At 35.3% G+C, this 17,834-nt stretch overlaps 1 protein-coding gene across 1 annotated transcript; it reads left to right on the forward strand.

The window, feature by feature from the left end:
* Positions 1 to 15,091: 15,091 nt before the first annotated feature.
* On the forward strand, positions 15,092 to 15,514 carry LOC115891768. The gene has a single exon (XM_030912331.1). It carries the CDS (start codon positions 15,092 to 15,094, stop codon positions 15,512 to 15,514), a length of 423 nt encoding a protein of 140 aa, XP_030768191.1.
* Positions 15,515 to 17,834: the final 2,320 nt, after the last annotated feature.

Genomic DNA, 17,834 nt, shown 5'->3' on the forward strand with positions numbered 1-17,834 from the left:
TCACTTTTAAATCATTTTTAACAATTTATCACTAGGGTGCTTTCATAAAATTATGACCAGTTGAGTAATCACTAAACTGATTGACTGTGGGGTTGATGTTCGATAAGGAGGGTTTACTCGAATCTCAATTCCAAGGGGTGAAATTACGCCCCTCTAATACATAATATTTCGTTTTCTAAAAAACGGTAAGTCTTCAGGGGAAAACGCTTGCGACACACATAATTATTTGTTTTTTACATTATTTTGAATTTTTAAAAAATCATACAGCGGAATGTTCCAAAAAAGCTTGGGTAAAAACTGCATTACACCATGATTCTTCTAAACTTTTGACGTAATAAAGCTATTTTTGGCAAACGGATTTTTCGAAAGTCAAATTCCAAGGAGATGAAACTACCCCTCAAATATTACCTCAATTATATATAATAATATCGCCATATTATTGATTTTTCTCATGCTGACATAAATGTGAGAAAATTTTATCCAGTTTGTATGATAACAGAAATTCTTTCTTTGCTTTATCATATTATTATAAAATATGTTTTTAGGAAGTTAATGGTTGCTTAACTTTTTCTAAGTGCATTTGGGGGTTGGAACCATTGTTGTTACAACAGCAAATTAAAACATTAATTATTCACAACAATACATCAAAACACTTTACTGGACGCCTGTTTCGATAACCATGTTAGCATCATCAATATCTAAAAAAACAGATAATTAAAACTAAACTAATATTTGTGCTAATATCTACAAATTAAGAGCTTATATAGGCGCTTGGTTGGTACTGACCAACCTAAGATAATACACAAATTTACGGGGCTCCAACTTGCGAGAAACTTAAAATCCATCACAGATTATTTAATTATAGTAGATACAACAATAATGATCAAAGACGTAACAATCAAAAGGCGGTTTCTTGTTTTAGTAAGGTGATTAATTTGGCATTTCCTCCTAGTACATAGGGGTCATAAACTCAAAAAAAAGTAATTGATCTTTCGGTTAGTTGTTTAAAAAATTACTACTTAAATTAATTAATAAAATTTTTCAAATTAAAATTATTAAAATATAGGGAGATTCAGTAATTAAAATAATAAAATTAATATGGATAACAACAAGAACGCATTACCATCATATTTGGGAAAAGCAGACGATCCGCAAAATCTGCCACTGACGATAACGTAACCCTACGTCCTATCGAAGGACTAAATCCCATTGTATGTATCCCTATAGCATACACCGACATGTATTGTAGGGTAAACCAGATTATAATGGCCACTAGCAAAGGTCCCATTTCACAAAGATTATCAATCGAAAATTAATGCATAATTAATTTACATATATTTTAGCTAATAGTTTTAAACATATCGTAATAGTCCCATCAAAATAAGCTACTAGAATGATGGAACAGAGAGAAAATTCTGACATCATGTAAAAAGGCACAAAACAACATAACTAGGACTATACAAGGTGGTCCGAACTGTATTCCGAAAACTTCGGCAGCATATTCTGCAGATAAAAATAAGTAAAACAGTTCGTAGAAATGTATGTCCTAAAATGCTTAGTTTCGGAGATACAGGGTGTAGAAGTTTCATTTTTATTTCAAGTTTTTCCAAATAATTTATGAAGTAACGTTAATATTTGGATGAAAATTGGTGTCTGGGAGTTTTTGGACATGAGAAATTTGATTTTGATGTCAATATTGTCAAGAGCAAGAATTTAAGTATTTATCATTAAAATAAATCACCCAATATATTAAATAGAGTATATTTTTATAAACATAATATTTGCACAATAAAAATTAAACTAGAACAAGTTGACGTCAGACTAAGATCTGAAGGTGAACTTTTTTTAATTCTTATTGTTGTAAATATCAATATGTAGAATAATTAAAAAGAAAATGGGAGGAGAGTCGAGGGCTCTCTCGGGGAGAATGAATTAAGAAGTCACGCGGTTCAGTTGAGCTGAGTTCTCCAAGTATCATAATGACAGTAAAGTAAGTTTATAATTTTTTATATATTTTCTTTTAGTATATTTTATTGGTTAAAAGGTATTCTACTTGACATTTCTCCCACCTAAATTAATGTATTTAATTCTTTAATAAATTTATATTTTGTTTTTATATATATTGATTGTTTCAATGATCTTCGATACCTAAAACGTCCCTAGCCGCAACCCTCTAAAACGGGGTCGCGACAATATGACTCCTACTTGTAGAGGACGCCACCTGCATATTTTTAACTCGTTTCAAGAGTAATAACTTTTCGTCTGTACCTGTATAAAACTACTGATTAAAAAATGTACATTTACGACGTTTTTTACGTAAAAAAGGTATCTTGATAAAAATCGATACGAGTAATTGTTCTCGAGATATTTGTAATCGAAATTATCAATACCTGTCATCATTATCATAATTAAACGTGTTGACTCTAAATAGTTATTAGACTAAAATAATAAATTTAAAATGTTTTTATACCAAAAATTCAACAGAAACTGATCTATCATCAATCACATTTCTCATGTCAAAAAACTCCCGTACACCATTTTTCATCCGAATATTGACGTTACTACATAAATTATTTGGAAAAAATCGAAATAAAAATGAAACTTCTACACCCTGTATCTCCAAAACTAAGCATTTTAGGACATATACATTTATATAAACATTTTTACTTATTTTTATCTGCAAAATATATGCTGCCGAAGTTTCCGAAATACAGTTCGGACCACCCTGTATACAGAAGGATAAAATACAACTTTTTGAGATTGATAGAAGCAAATACAGTGTGGGCCACTGAAAACTTACAATGGCTATAATTTTTAAACCAAAAAAGATATCAAAAAAATAAAAAATACCGTTTCTGTGATATCGAAGGGGAATACATATGACGTATTTTTTGAACCACCCCGACCTACCCCTTAGGCGGCACCCCTACTCACTTGAAAATCTTAAATGGCAATACCCTACTTGTGGCGCCTTTTTGGAAAGCCCATGAAAAATGATAAACGACGATCATAACGTTTTTAGGGTGAAATTGAAAAACTACCCCTTACACGAAAAATTAGGTGGACATTAATGAAAAAAGTAATTTTTTCAGCATAAGTTACAATTTAGGGCCCAGCTAAATGAGGCAAATGAGGCATTTTTTAAACCACCCCTAGGTGCCATCCCCTCACTTCTAATCTCATCAAGGCCATTTTTAAATGTAGATAATAAAAAAAGCAACACAAAATGTTTTTACAGCCTAATTTTGCGATAACGCAAATTCTTCCTTATCATCTATTTTTTTACTTTCAACAAACAGGAATCTTAAACCGGCATATCTTTGCGTTTTTGCACTGTCTTCTATCGACTTTCAATCGTTTGCAAATTTGGTGATATTTTAAACGTTTATTTGATTCGCTTATTTGAAAGAAAAATGGTTTATACTGTGGAAGAAAGAATTCAAATAGTTTTTCTTTATAGTGCTGAATGTATGTGTTATTTGAGAACGGCCCGTGCTTTCAATGAGAGAAATCCGGACAAAAACGTAAGTCACGTTTATGTTAGAGATTTGATTTTAAAGTTTCAAGAAACTGGGTCGGTGAAAAATAAAACAAGGAGAGTCCAGGATACTGAATGAAGAAATGCAGATGGAAGTTATTGGTCAGGTATCGGTTAATCCAGAAGCATCAACACGCCAGTTGGCATCAATCACAGGTATACCTCGAACATTTTTCAGGAGAGTATTAAAAATGCACAAATTCCATCCCTACAAATGAAGATTCTGCCGGAACTTGGCGACGACGATCCAGATAGAAGGATTCAGTTCTGTGAACTAATGACGAAGGAAATTCGAAGGAAACCCTCGCTTACTAAAAATATTTGTTTTAGTGATGAGTGCTCATTTTTTTAAACGGAATTGTGAATAAGCAGAACTGCAGATACTGGAGCGATGAGAATCCGCATATTGTTGTTGAAGGACCAATATCCCCAAAAGCTCAATGTTTGGTGCGGAATACTAGGCGATAAAATTATAGGTCCATTTTTCATCGACGGAAATTTGACTGGTGATGCTTATGTGGAAATGTTGAACAATTTGATAGAGCCAGCCATTGTAAATGAGGTTGAAAATCAAAGAGATTTGGAAGGAAATTTAACTCTTAATGAAGACCTCATACACTTTCAGCAAGATGGAGCCACTCCGCATTATTTTATTGTCACAAGGCGGTTGGATAGATATTATCCAAGGCAATGGACTGGCAGAAGGGGGTCCAATCGAGTGGCCGCCGAGGTCACCTGATCTCACTCATTTAGACTTTTTCTTGTGGGGTTACACTAAATCCATAGTCTACAAGACAAAACCAGGTTCGTTGCAAGAATTGCGGCAGAGGATAACTGAAGCATGTCGAAATAAACGGCTGTCATTTTGAGCAATTGTTAAAATAAATTATCATTTTACATTTCTTTCAAATTGTCAAACCTACATTTCTTATCACTACTTACCAGTAATTGTTGAAAGAAGACAGAAGTTGAAATCTGTATGACCATCGTTTAGCAATTTCAATTAGCTTTCCAAAGAAGTGTCACAAGTGGGGTATCGCTATCTTGAGATTGGAAGTGAATGGGTGACACCTAGGGGTGGGTCAGGGTGGTTTGAAAAATACCTCATTTGCCTCATTAAGCTGGGTCCCAATTTGTAACTTATGCTGAAAAAATCACTTTTTTCATTAATGTCCACCTAATTTTTCGTGTAAGGGGTAGTTTTTCAATTTCACCCTAAAAGCTTTATGATCATCGTTTAGCATTTTTCACGGGCTTTCTAAAAAGGCGCCACAAGTGGGGTGTTGCCATTCAAGATTTTCAAGTGAGTAGGGTTGCCGCCTAAGGGGTAGGTCGGGGTGGTTCAAAAAATACGTCATATCTATTCCTGCTCGATATTATGGAAACGGTATTTTTTATTTTTTTGATATCTTTTTTGGTTTAAAAATTATAGCCATTGTAATTTTTCAGTGGCCCACCCTGTATAGAGCGACAAGAGATCCCGGAAGGCCATGAACCAATCCATAAATAAAATATTCATGGCTTAAAAAGAAACATTAGTGGAATGAACTAAATACACATATCCTATTGTGAACAAGGAGGAGAGACAAGTTTGCTCACATTGCCGTGAACCTTCAGTAATGAAGAAGATATCTAAATGAAATGAAGGAAGAATAAGCCCCATTAAAATTGTAAAAAATATTGACTAAACATGCAGTCAAAGCTCATACTCTGTACAGTCATATGTGTACCAACCTTTTTTTCTGAAAGAAATCATCGATTTTTTTGACTCATCCTAATACCTTTTGTTTTGAAATTGCTCATTATTTGAAAGCAATTTAGCAGACGTAGACTATTTGTAATAAAGACAAAAAAATATAAAAATCCATTTTATACTTGTTATTTAGTGTTTCAGATCACGCACAAATAACTGTAATTTATACGAAGAGAAATAGAATTAGTTAAGTAGAAAATACAATTACCTATTTATTCTTCTAGCTACCATTCCGATGAACTATTTATGGACTGACAAGAAAAGGGTCGAAACAGTAAAAAATTAACTTTTTCAAACCTCGCTTTTGGGTTGGAAAATCCAGAACGAAATGTTTTACTGCTTTCGCGTAGCAGCGTGTGTGTACTTAAAATTGCGCTGCCATTTATATAGAGCATTGAATTAATTACCACCATTAATTTATTCCTTTGTAGGGGGCAATTATTATAAGTCACCACTTTAAACAGTGGCCAGTATCAGTAATAAAATAAAACAATTTCAGCATAAAAACCATTAGTTGGAAGTTATTCAGAAAACAAACTTAGTATTTTATAAATTTGTTTATTGTTCATGGAGGGGTTGTGAGGCCAGACCTCACCAAAATAAATAAAAATAATAAACAACAGGATACATACGAAAACAAGCAGGCTTAAAAAGCGACTTCACACGATTGATAATACACACACTAAGAGAAATCATTATTGACTTTGAGAAGGCTTTCGACTCAATATATTTAAGGTAATAATAGAAGCCCTAGCGAAACAAGGTGTAGACAGGCCTTATATAGAAACTGTCGCCAATATATCGCTATATCGCAACATATGACCAAGAGAATACGACAATACCCCAAAGCTGTTTACAGCAACACTAGAAGAAATCTTCCGTCAACTGGACTGGACGAAATTTTCTGGGAATAACCAAAAAAGAATGCAAAAGAATAGAGTGGATACGACAAAAGGCCCAGATAATAGATGCCATTCACAAAATCAAATCTCTCAAGTGGCAATTGTCAAGACACCTGGCAAAAAGGTTTGACAACAGATGGACCACAAAAATTACAGCAATACACTATTTTACTAATATTTTATTACAGGTAACCACGAGGAATTAGGAGACCTAGAAGAAGACCAAACCTGAGATGGGACCATGATATAAAAAAATTACCATCAGAGATAATTTGAGCCCGCATAGCCAACAATTGATAACAATGCACCCAACTACAAAGAAGTATTTAAATATGTGAGAGAGGCTAGGTTGAAAGTGTTATGGTTTAGGGTGCTATACAGGGTGTCGCAGAAATAAGTGCAAGTATTTTAAGGGGTGGTAGATCTCGATAAAAGAAACATATTTTCTGTTTATCGTTTTTCAAATAAATCCAAAATAACGGGGTGAAAATTTCCAAAAAAAAAATGATTTTTTGTTAAAATTTTGAGAACCACTGGATCTTTTCTGGATTTCCTTTCTTGAAATTTAATCTAATACCTATGTTGCCATATTATTAAGAAATTATATTTTTTAACTAAAAACTCATAACGTACTCTTTGCTTTGCTGGGAAATCCTCTAAGAGGTTCAGCAGCCAATGTGTAGACTGTTTTGCCGTGAGGATATCACGTTGCCCGGGGTGCACCACGAGGAGGCTAGTCTACGTAGCACCCCCCGTCTCAAAACTCAAGTTTTCGTCGACCTGACTTCGGCTTATGATACGGTCTGGAGAGATGGAATGGTATCAAAGTTCATTAAAATCTTCCCTTGCAAAAAGTTGGCCAATTTAATAAACAACATGCTCTGGAACAGAAATATCCAAGTGCATTTGAAGGGAGAAAAAAGTCGCACTTACAACATCAACAATGATCTCCCGCAAGGCTCTGTACTTGCCCCTGTTCTTTTTAATATCTATACCGCCGACCTCCATGCTACAGTCTCCAAAAAATTTATATACGCAGATGACATTGCACTTTCCTGCCAAACAACTGATTTCACTAGAGGCGAAAATATTCTGTCAGATGACTTGCAGAGGTTAAATGACTATTTTCGTAACTGGAGGCTTCGCCCAAACATTGCTAAGACTGAGGTTTCGTGCTTTCATCTTCACAACTTACAAGCCAAGTATGTACCGCAAGTCAAATTTGGGGATCAACTGGTAAAATACAACTCTCACCCAAAATACTTAGGAGTCACATTGGATCGGTCTCTCACGTTCAAGCCACACCTCACCAAGACGGCTGCAAAAATAAATACTAGAAATAATATACTACACAAGATCGCAGGTAGCAGCTGGGGAGCAAACGCCAGGGTACTTAAAACAACTGCAATGTCCCCACATATTCGGTGGCAGAATATTGCTGCCCTGTCTGGGATAAATAGCAATCATACTCATCTTATTGACACTCGTCTTAACAGCGCGATGAGAATTATAACGGGCACTATCAGAAGCACTCCGATCCACTGGCTCTCTGTATTATCAAACATTACTTCCCCTCATCTGAGAAGACAGGCGGCTCTAGTCAGAGAGTGGAAAAGTGCACCAGCAATGTTCATCTGCCCATCCATGATGATTGCGAAAAATTTCTTGAATCGCCTGAAATCCAGAAAACCGCCATGGGTATTAGGGCAGCAGCTACTAAATTCCAACTTTTCGGGTTGAAGACTGCTGGCGAGATGAATGGTCACAAAAATAATCCTGACCTTCATCACTTGATAACTGACCCAGTACTTTGCCCTCCCGGATTCAATTTGACAAGAAAAACGTGGACAACACTCAATCGGTTCAAAACTAACCATGGCAGAACCCGCTTCTGGACACACAAATGGGGACTAACCGACAACCCTAACTGCGATTGCGGACATTCTGAACATACACCTTTTCATATCGCAACAGAGTGCCCATTAACAAAGGCGCAGTTCTCTTTAAATCGTCTTCATGAGGCTCACCTGGATGCTATAGAATGGGTCGCAGAGCTAAATCTTGTAGTGTAAATTTATAGTTGTTCGTTTTTACTGTAACATTGTGATATGTCTCTCACACATCTGATTGTTGATCTTTAAATTGTTTGTATTATTGTATTGATTTTTTTTTTAATTTCTTGATATCATGTGTACTCTTAATACGCCATACGAAATATATATTAAAAACTAAAAAAAAATCCAAAAAAAATTTTGAAAAAATTTCGGATTTTCAAATTTTTTTTTTCGCGAAAAAAACCTCAGCCACCGATTGAAGCATACTATTTGATTCACTTAGTTCACTCAACAGTATTGCTTCTTTAAACTCCAAAAACTCTCTAACCTGCAGCATTTGAGATCTAGTATATAAACTTACTGAAAGAAACTACAATATTAACTTTATGTGGATTCCTGGACACTCTGATGTTGCTGGTAACGACAGAGCAGCCAAACTGGCTAACGAGGCAACGCTCTTACATAATATTGAAGGAACTCCATCCGTTGTCGATTTCAGAAATTTCCACAAAAAAGCGTTCTTCAGTATACTTCAAAATGAATGAGACATCCTCGAGGATGTTTCAAACTAATAAACTTAGAGCACATATGCCACTCCTTCATCAGTATCAAAATATATATTCTCTTGAACTCAGATCTTTTTCTAAAGTTGTTAGAACCCTCACAGGACACTCATATCTTACCAAATCATATATTATCAGAAATGAACCCCCTCCGAAATGCACCTTGTGCAATAATTTAATGTCAATGAGACACATTCTTCTTGAATGCTTACCTGTTGCCTCCCATATGTCTAGATTCTTTAATGCTGTTACATATGAGAATATTTTTGCGCCTTTTAATATTTCGAAGATTAATAAAGTTATGGAATTCTTAGACAGCATCAACATAACGAAAAAACTTCTAATAATTTAAAATAACCTCATATTAACTAAAGCTTATTATTGAGCGCTAAAAAACCCTCGCTGTTGACGCGCTCTATAAACCAATACCTCTCTCTCTCTCTCTCTCTCTTATGTCACATAGTATAAGTTGGCTTTACTCTTCTAAGCAATGAGCCATATTCTGGTTAGGTTAGGTTAGGTATAATCGGAAGGTATAATCGGAAGCAGAAATTTCTAGAAATTAACTATGCGCTGAGAAGATTTAGAAGTTAATATTATGTTTTAAGTCATCTGGAGCTTGAGAATTATAATTTTTACAATTAGAAGATTTTGAATGGCTTGTTAGAAAATTAGTAATTAATAGAAAATTAGCGAATTTATAAACAATCTTGCATTAGGTTTTACATTTTGTACCCCAACTAAAAATATTTTCTGGGATCCTGATTCTGTAGGCAAAAAAACTGAATCCCATCCATCTTTAAGTAAAGTAAAGTAAAGTAAAGATTTCAGTTAACGTCTCCTTTTTGCTGTCAGGGCTAATCTGGACGGGGCCTACTTTGTTTACGCGGAATCCGAATTGCGGTCCTCGGCCACATATCATGATCAATGGCCTACCGACTTTGGCAACTGTCTAAATCGACTCTTACTCACGAGATATCCGATCTCATCCAGCCTCGAACCGGCGTGAATGAGCAGTGTATGTCAATAGATTTTACACTTTTGTCTTTTTTTGGACAACAGCACGATACAAAGTTTCGAACCGGTCACCCGTCCATCCACTAGTATCGCCTTACGTCGTCGCTTAACTCCGGTGTTCTAATGGAAACCGGTGTTTCGACGTAGCTGGGCCGTGCCCCCATCTTTAAGTCATCCCATAAATATGAAATACCTTCTAGACAAATACGTTTAAATTACCTATACGGAGGGTACCGCTTAAATTCCTGTCCCGATGTTAAAGGATGGCTATAGAATTTCAATGCATTTCCTACATAAGTCTATCCTTGGTTTGTAGGAGGTTTGACGAAACAAGGATGAACCTATGTCTTGAAACCATTCGACTCGATTTTCTGTCCTCCTTCAATACTGGGACATAAATTCTCTCATTGCACTTATGGGAAGGCCGCGGTATAGGTAATTTAAATGTATTTGCTTCTAGAGAATGATTCCATTTCTTTGGTGGAGGAGGTACAATTTTTTGTTTTCTTTCGTTCAAAAATGTATCATTTTAAATAGCTTCTATAGCTGACTAAAACCGTTTATAACACGTGTATGAATAAACTGTACACTTCAATTCCTTTTCATGTTTTACTTTAATCCATTGATACTATCAAGTACTTTATCCATAAATCACAAAAATCCTGCTGTGCTTTCTCTTGAAAAGATGAATTGATTATTATTGAAGTTCCTAATTATCACTCTTCTCATTACTACATAGAATTTTCAACATGGTACACTGTTAGTTTTTTTCATATTTTATAATCATCATTATTCTTTACATTTATTAATAATACCCCCACCCCCCTATTTTTTTGCTATGTGCATTATTTTCTCGTTTGTTTAAAATAAAGCACATTTTGTTTGTATGTATTCGACAGCCGGGTAACAAAAAAATGTAAACCCATTCTTACCACTCAATCTTGCTAATAATTTGTCAGGTCTAGTCTGGATAACTAAAGGTAATCGGCCTTTTAAGTTTGCTCTTATAGAGCGAACAATAGCCACTCGATCGTTACCTCTACTGGGCCGTTTAAATCGCTAGTACGGTGCCAGAAACAGGCTCGGATGTTTAATGCACTCTATGTTTTTTAATTCATCGATAAAAACGACAAGCGTTTTAAACTAAACCGTGCTTTTTATTTGAAGAGATACTAGACTAAAATCGGTCGACATGAGAGCAGTGACGGAAAGAATGGGAAATTTTGAAGCCGTCTCAAAACTGGCCCAAAATATACTAGAGGTAAAATACGGAAAAGAGCAGAGGTACCTAATATAACTAAAAAAATAACTAAAGAACAGTCCTACGTCTACTTGAGAAGAGGCGTACACCGAGTTCAGATAGGAATGGCAGGAGAGTGGATTTTTTGTGGGTATTGTCTCTAGTGCGCCTAAGGAGAGAGTGAGTTCCATATTGGCTCAGCTCAGGATTCAGCTCTCGCTGCACGTAAAAGTATTATACACCTCAAAAAGAAAAAATTGAGAAGTTAGCAATCCAGGACAAATTTAAGGGAATATGTACGAGATGACGGTTCCCTTTAGGACCAAATTGGACCTAAAGGTACATACCAAATTACAACTTTAAGAAGCCTATCGGTGTCTGATGTAATGAGAACGGTAGAAGTTTGGGTCTCGACGTTCGAAATCGAATTACGACTGCAGAGAGAGGGAGAGCGACATTGAGTGTAAATTTTGACATCATCATCATCATTATCATTTTCAGCTTATTCAACCATTTCCAATTATGTTGTCACCAGATGCCACTCTGACTAACATGGTGGCATCTTATCTCTCTGAAAGAACAATTTTAATTGAAGATGATACTTAAACTTGCTAAAAGGTAAATTAACCAGCGGAGTACCACAGGGGTCAGTACTTGAGCCAACAATATGGAACATCCAGTACAACGACCTACTGGAAACAGTTATGGCCGAAGGAGTAACACTCCAAAACTAACACGGCCAAAAACGAAAAGACATTCATGAGTGTTGCTAATGCAGGACTGCAAAGAGTGGCCAACTGGATCGAGCGCAAAGGTTTAGAACTAGCACCAAGCAGAACTGAAGCGGTTTTATTAACCACCTAGAGGAAACTTTCTCATATTTCATTTAAGCTTCTCGATACAACAATTGCACCAAAAAATGCAATAAGATACTTTCGAATTTGGCTTGATTCAAAGCTTACATTCGGTGAGCATATAAATCAAGTCATACGAAAGGCGGAAAGAACTTTGACCGCACTGTGTAGGTTGATGCCTAATATAAGAGGGTCACTTGCTTCTAAACGTAGAATCCTAGCCTGTATAGCACACTCTCAACTGTTATATGCCACACCAGTGTGACACTACGCAATATCAAAGGGATATATAAGGCAAAAACTTAACGCTATATACACCTCAAGATCTGCAGTGCATATAGAACGGTCTCCGCTGAAGCATTAAATGTCATATCCGGGATGCCTCCTATTCACCTACTTATAGAGGAGAGAAGAGAGAAATACATAGGGACATCAAAACTGGAGGCAAGATCAATGAATGAATGGCAAAAGGAGTGGAATCTAGATAGATATGGTAGATGGAGACATGATCTCATACCAGACATTAATACCTGGTTAGACAGAAGTTTTGTAGAGACAGACTATTTTCTAACGAAGGCATTCACAGGGCATAGTTGCTTTAACAGATATTTGTATAAAAGGGAGAGATCCACCTCAAATTTTTGCATGTATTGCAAGAAAGTTGATAGTGTCGAACACACACTATTCCTCTGCAATGAATGGACAGTGGCGAACAAGTCTTTAATGCTAAAAATATGATGCAAGGGCTGTTAAGCAGTGAAACATCATGGAAAATTACATATAGATGCATTCGAGAAATTATACACACCAAGGAAAATACTAAAATAATTTTTCTTCGCCTCCTCAAAAAAAATCTTATTCAACCATTTCCAATTATGGTGTAGCCTCTCTCACATATTTACCTTCTTGTAGTTGGGTCCATTGTTGTCTATTGTTGGCTATGCGGGCCCTAGCTATCTATGCTAATTTTCTAATATCATGGTCACATCTCAAGTTCGGCCTTCTTCTTCGTGGGTGGCATGCTGTAATTATTGTGGTCCATCTGTTGTCCGTTCTTCTTGCTAATTATCTTACCCATTATTATTATTTTTATTATATTTTTTCAGGGATTTGACTCTATGGATGACATCTATTACCTGTGTCTTTTGTCGTATCCACTCCAATCTTTTACGGTCTCTCTTGGTTACTCCCGGCATATTACTTTCCATTGAGCGTTGTGCGACCTGCAGCTTTCTTATGATGTCCGTTTTAAGTGCCCATGTTTCGCATGCATAGTTCATGACTGGTAGTACTGTATAAATTAAAGATGCTGTTGTAAATAATCCTAAACCACTGCCGACAGTTCATCTCAAAATAAATGAAGTTGGAAAAATAGTTACTAAAATTCAAACAAGATCTGTAAGTTAACAATCTATCAAATAAAACAATATTAATTTTTATAAGGCTTCTTATTACAAGTCTCCATTATTTTTTATCTCGTTCGTGGGTTTTCTATAACTATTTTGTACTGCAAAATTACAGAAAAATGCATTTTTATATTTCCTCTCTCAACTAGTTCTCATGTGAGGCTTCTTCGACATTCTACGTTTTTTTAAACCATCTATATTAGTAGTGGGAACTATCGAATGAATACTATCGAAACATTCGATAGTTGCAATTCATTCGAATAATTCGATAGCTAGTAAGAAAACATTCGTTGAAAACTATTCGAATAAAAATTATTGAATAGATGCGTCATCTGCCTTGAAATATTGTATTCTAGTAATTCGGCAGCAAAAACCATTCATTTATAAAATTCATTCATTTATGAAATTTATATTCTTTGTATTCTTTTTAAATAATTTAGACAATCTTTTCAATTATAACTAATTTAAACTGTCATTGCCTATTTTCTTTTTTAAATTTTAATTATAATTTTTACTATAATAATTAGTAGTTGGATTTAGATATTGATTATTGTTTATTTGAATCACTAATATGTTGTTTAATCATAAGTTATTTTTATTGTACCTTCATTGGCAACCAACAGACAGTTCAATTGGTAATTTAGAACACCACCACAAAACTGGGTACTTATCAATTGTGTTGAGTAGAATACTGCTGTTTGTTATCTTCTAGGAAGATACGAGAATTGACCCTCCCCATAAGTAGCTCACGCACTGAGACTGGTGGAGTCTCACAAGCTCTCCAACGTTAGCCGGACAATCACGCTACCCACCAGCGGACGAGTGCAGCGAAGAGGGTGAGGCCTTTCTCCCAACCAACCGAAGCAGAAACACTTAAGTATTCCAGTTGCATATCTAATCTCATATAATCGAGACTGTCACAGCCAATTACATTGATTGTTTATAATTGTTAATTAAATATAAGTCATTAATGAAATTTTCTATTGTCTTATTTAATTCCAAAGCATACTTCCACAAACCAGTAACTTTTAGAATTTTGTGGGTTTAAGCAGAGGTATCTAATATAACTAAAGAAATAACTAAAAAACAGTCCTACGTCTACTTGAGAAGAGGCGTACACCGAGTCCAGATAGGAATGGCAGGGGTGAATGTTTTGTGGGTGACATTCTAGTGCGCCTAAGGAGAGAGTGAGTTCCATATTGGCTCCAGCTCAGATTCAGCTCTCGCTGCACGTAAAAAGTATTATACACCTCAAAAGAAAAAATGAGAAGTTAGCAATCCAGGACAAATTTAAGGGAATATGTACGAGATGGCGGTTCCCTTTAGGACCAAATTGGACCCAAAAGTACATACCAAATTACAACTTTAAAGCCTATCGGTGTCTGATGTAATGAGAACGGTAGAAGTTTGTGTCTTGACGTTCGAAATCGAATTACGACTGCAGAGAGGCAGAGAGAGACATTGAGTGTAAACTTTGACATCATCATCATCATTATCATTCTCAGCTTATTCAAACATTTCCAATTATGGTGTCACCAGATGCCACTCTGACTAACATGGTGACATCTTATCTCTCTGAAAGAACAATTTTAATTGAAGATGATACTTAAACTTGCTAAAAGGCAAATTAACGTAACCAGCAGGTACAGGGGTCAGTACTTGAACCAACAATATGGAACATCCAGTACAACGACCTACTGGAAACAGTTATGGCCGAAGGAGTAACACTCCAAAACTAACACGGCCAAAAACGAAAAGACATTCATGAGTGTTGCTAATGCAGGACTGCAAAGAGTGGCCAACTGGATCGAGCGCAAAGGTTTAAAACTAGCACCAAGCAGAACTGAAGCGGTTTTATTAACCACCAAGAGAAAACTTTCTCATATTTCATTTAAGCTTCTCGATACAACAATTGCTCCAAAAAATGCAATAAGATACTTTGGAGTTTGGCTTGATTCAAAGCTTACATTCGGCGAGCATATAAATCAAGTCATACGAAAGGCGGAAAGAACTTTGACCGCACTGTGTAGGTTGATGCCTAATATAAGAGGGCCACTTGCTTCTAAACGTAGAATCCTAGCCTGTGTAGCACACTCTCAACTGTTATATGCCACACCAGTGTGGCACTACGCAATATCAAAGGGATATATAAGGCAAAAACTTAACGCTATATACACCGTAATGTGAACCTCAAGATCTGCAGTGCATATAGAACGGTCTCCGCTGAAGCATTAAATGTCATATCCGGGGTGCCTCCTATTCACCTACTTGTAGAGGAGACAAGAGAGAAATACATAGGGACATCAAAACTGGAGGCAAGAAACAATGAATGAATGGCGAAAGGAGTGGAATCTAGATAGATATGGTAGATGGAGACATGATCTCATACCAGACATTAATACCTGGTTAGAGAGAAGTTTTGTAGAGACAGACTATTTTCTAACTCAGGCATTCACAGGGCATAGTTGCTTTAACAGCTATTTGTATAAAAGGGAGAGATCCACCTCAAATTTGTGCATGTATTGCAAGAAAGTTGATAGTGAACACACACTATTCCTCTGCAATGAATGGACAGTGGCGAACAAGTCTTTAATACTAAAAATATGATGCAAGGGCTGTTAAGCAGTGAAACATCATGGAAAGTTACATATAGATGCATTCGAGAAATTATACAAACCAAGGAAAATACTAAAATATTTTTTCTTCACCTCATCAAAAAAAATCTTATTCAACCATTTCCAATTATGGTGTAGCCTCCCTCCCATATTTACCTTCTTGTAGTTGGATCTATTGTTGTCTATTGTTGGCTATGCGGACCCTAGCTATCTATGCTAATTTTCTAATATCATGGTCACATCTCAGGTTCGGCCTTCTTCTTCGTGGGTGGCATGCTGTAATTATTGTGGTCCATCTGTTGTCCGTTCTTCTTGCAAATTATCTTACCCATTGCTATTTTTTGAGGGATTTGGCTCTATGGATGACATCTATTACCTGTGTCTTTTGTCGTATCCACTCTAATCTTTTACGGTCTCTCTTGGTTACTCCCAGCATATTTCTTTCCATTGAGCGTTGTGCGACCTGCAGCTTTCTTATGATGTCCGTTTTAAGTGCCCATGTTTTGCATGCATAGTTCATGACTGGTAGTACTGTATAAATTAAAGATGCTGTTGTAAATAATCCTAAACCACTGCCGACAGTTCATCTCAAAATAAATGAAGTTGGAAAAATAGTTACTAAAATTCAAACAAGATCTGTAAGTTAACAATCTATCAAATAAAACAATATTAATTTTTTATAAGGCTTCTTCTTACAAGTCTTACAAGTCAACTATTTTGTACTGCAAAATTATAGAAAAATGAATTTTTATATTTCCTCTCTCAACTAGTTCTCATGTGAGGCTTCTTCGACATTCTACGTTTTTTTAAACCATCTATATTATATATTATTCTCTATAGTTTAATTAAATTTTTAACAGAATTTTTTCATAGTATTGATTCCTATAACTGAGTTCTTATTTCTTCCTACAAAATTTTAGGAGAATGCAATGTTACCTCCTGCGGCAACTAATTCTCATTTTGTGCTTATTCGGCATTTATATTTCATTTTATTTAAATCACTGGTAGCATGCTATCATCATACTATCTAGTTTAATTAAACATTCCACATACATTTTTCTTTGTATTATTACTTGTCTTTCTTTCGTGTAAACATAATCAAAATGTTATACTTTACATACAGCTTTAGTGTCGAGTCTAGAGACGAGGTCGGATCTTTCGAGCGAATGACATGTACTTAGACGCAGAGCCAATATCCGTAGCTGAGATAGCTTACCATCGAATTACAGGCTTTATATCTGCTTTAATATATTTGATAATGCCGTTTGGAGTGATAGTTGTTTATTCTGCGGATGCCTACGCTTCGTATATTGCCTCTTTCGTGGTGCAATATAAATCCAGGAATACCTAAAGCTGCCAAACGTAAATTATTATTATCAGTTAAAATATATATGGTTTTAATTTGGTTTTCATGGTTAACCATAACAAATTCAGTAACTTACAAAACTATTATTTATAAATTAGAATTTTGATATTGATTTAATTATTTTTTTATAACTATAGGAAAAAATAGAAATATTTTTCATGATACAATATAAGCTTATTAGTTAGACATTAATTTGTTAATTAGACAAGATCGGTAGTTAGGCTTGTATTACACTATCATATTTCTTTGTCAAATATCTTTTATTTAAGATATTTGATGAGAAATCTGACAGTGTTAATATACAATATTTTATAAAATCACACGACATATTACACTCTCAAATTCTCTGATGAAATAAAAATCTTTGATAAAGAAATTTGATAATGTAATCGTGTAAAATGGCTCGATTTCGTTAGACATGTAAAACACGCTCTATAAACTGACATTTTTATTGCCTTATCGCTTCTTAGTTAGACAAAGTTTGAATTTGGAAACCAGAGAGACCGTACTTTTTATTTCCTTTCAT

This window comes from Sitophilus oryzae, unplaced genomic scaffold (assembly GCF_002938485.1).
Source record: "Sitophilus oryzae breed Bouriz unplaced genomic scaffold, Soryzae_2.0 scaffold_1198_pilon_pilon, whole genome shotgun sequence".
Lineage (NCBI taxonomy): Eukaryota > Metazoa > Arthropoda > Insecta > Coleoptera > Curculionidae > Sitophilus > Sitophilus oryzae.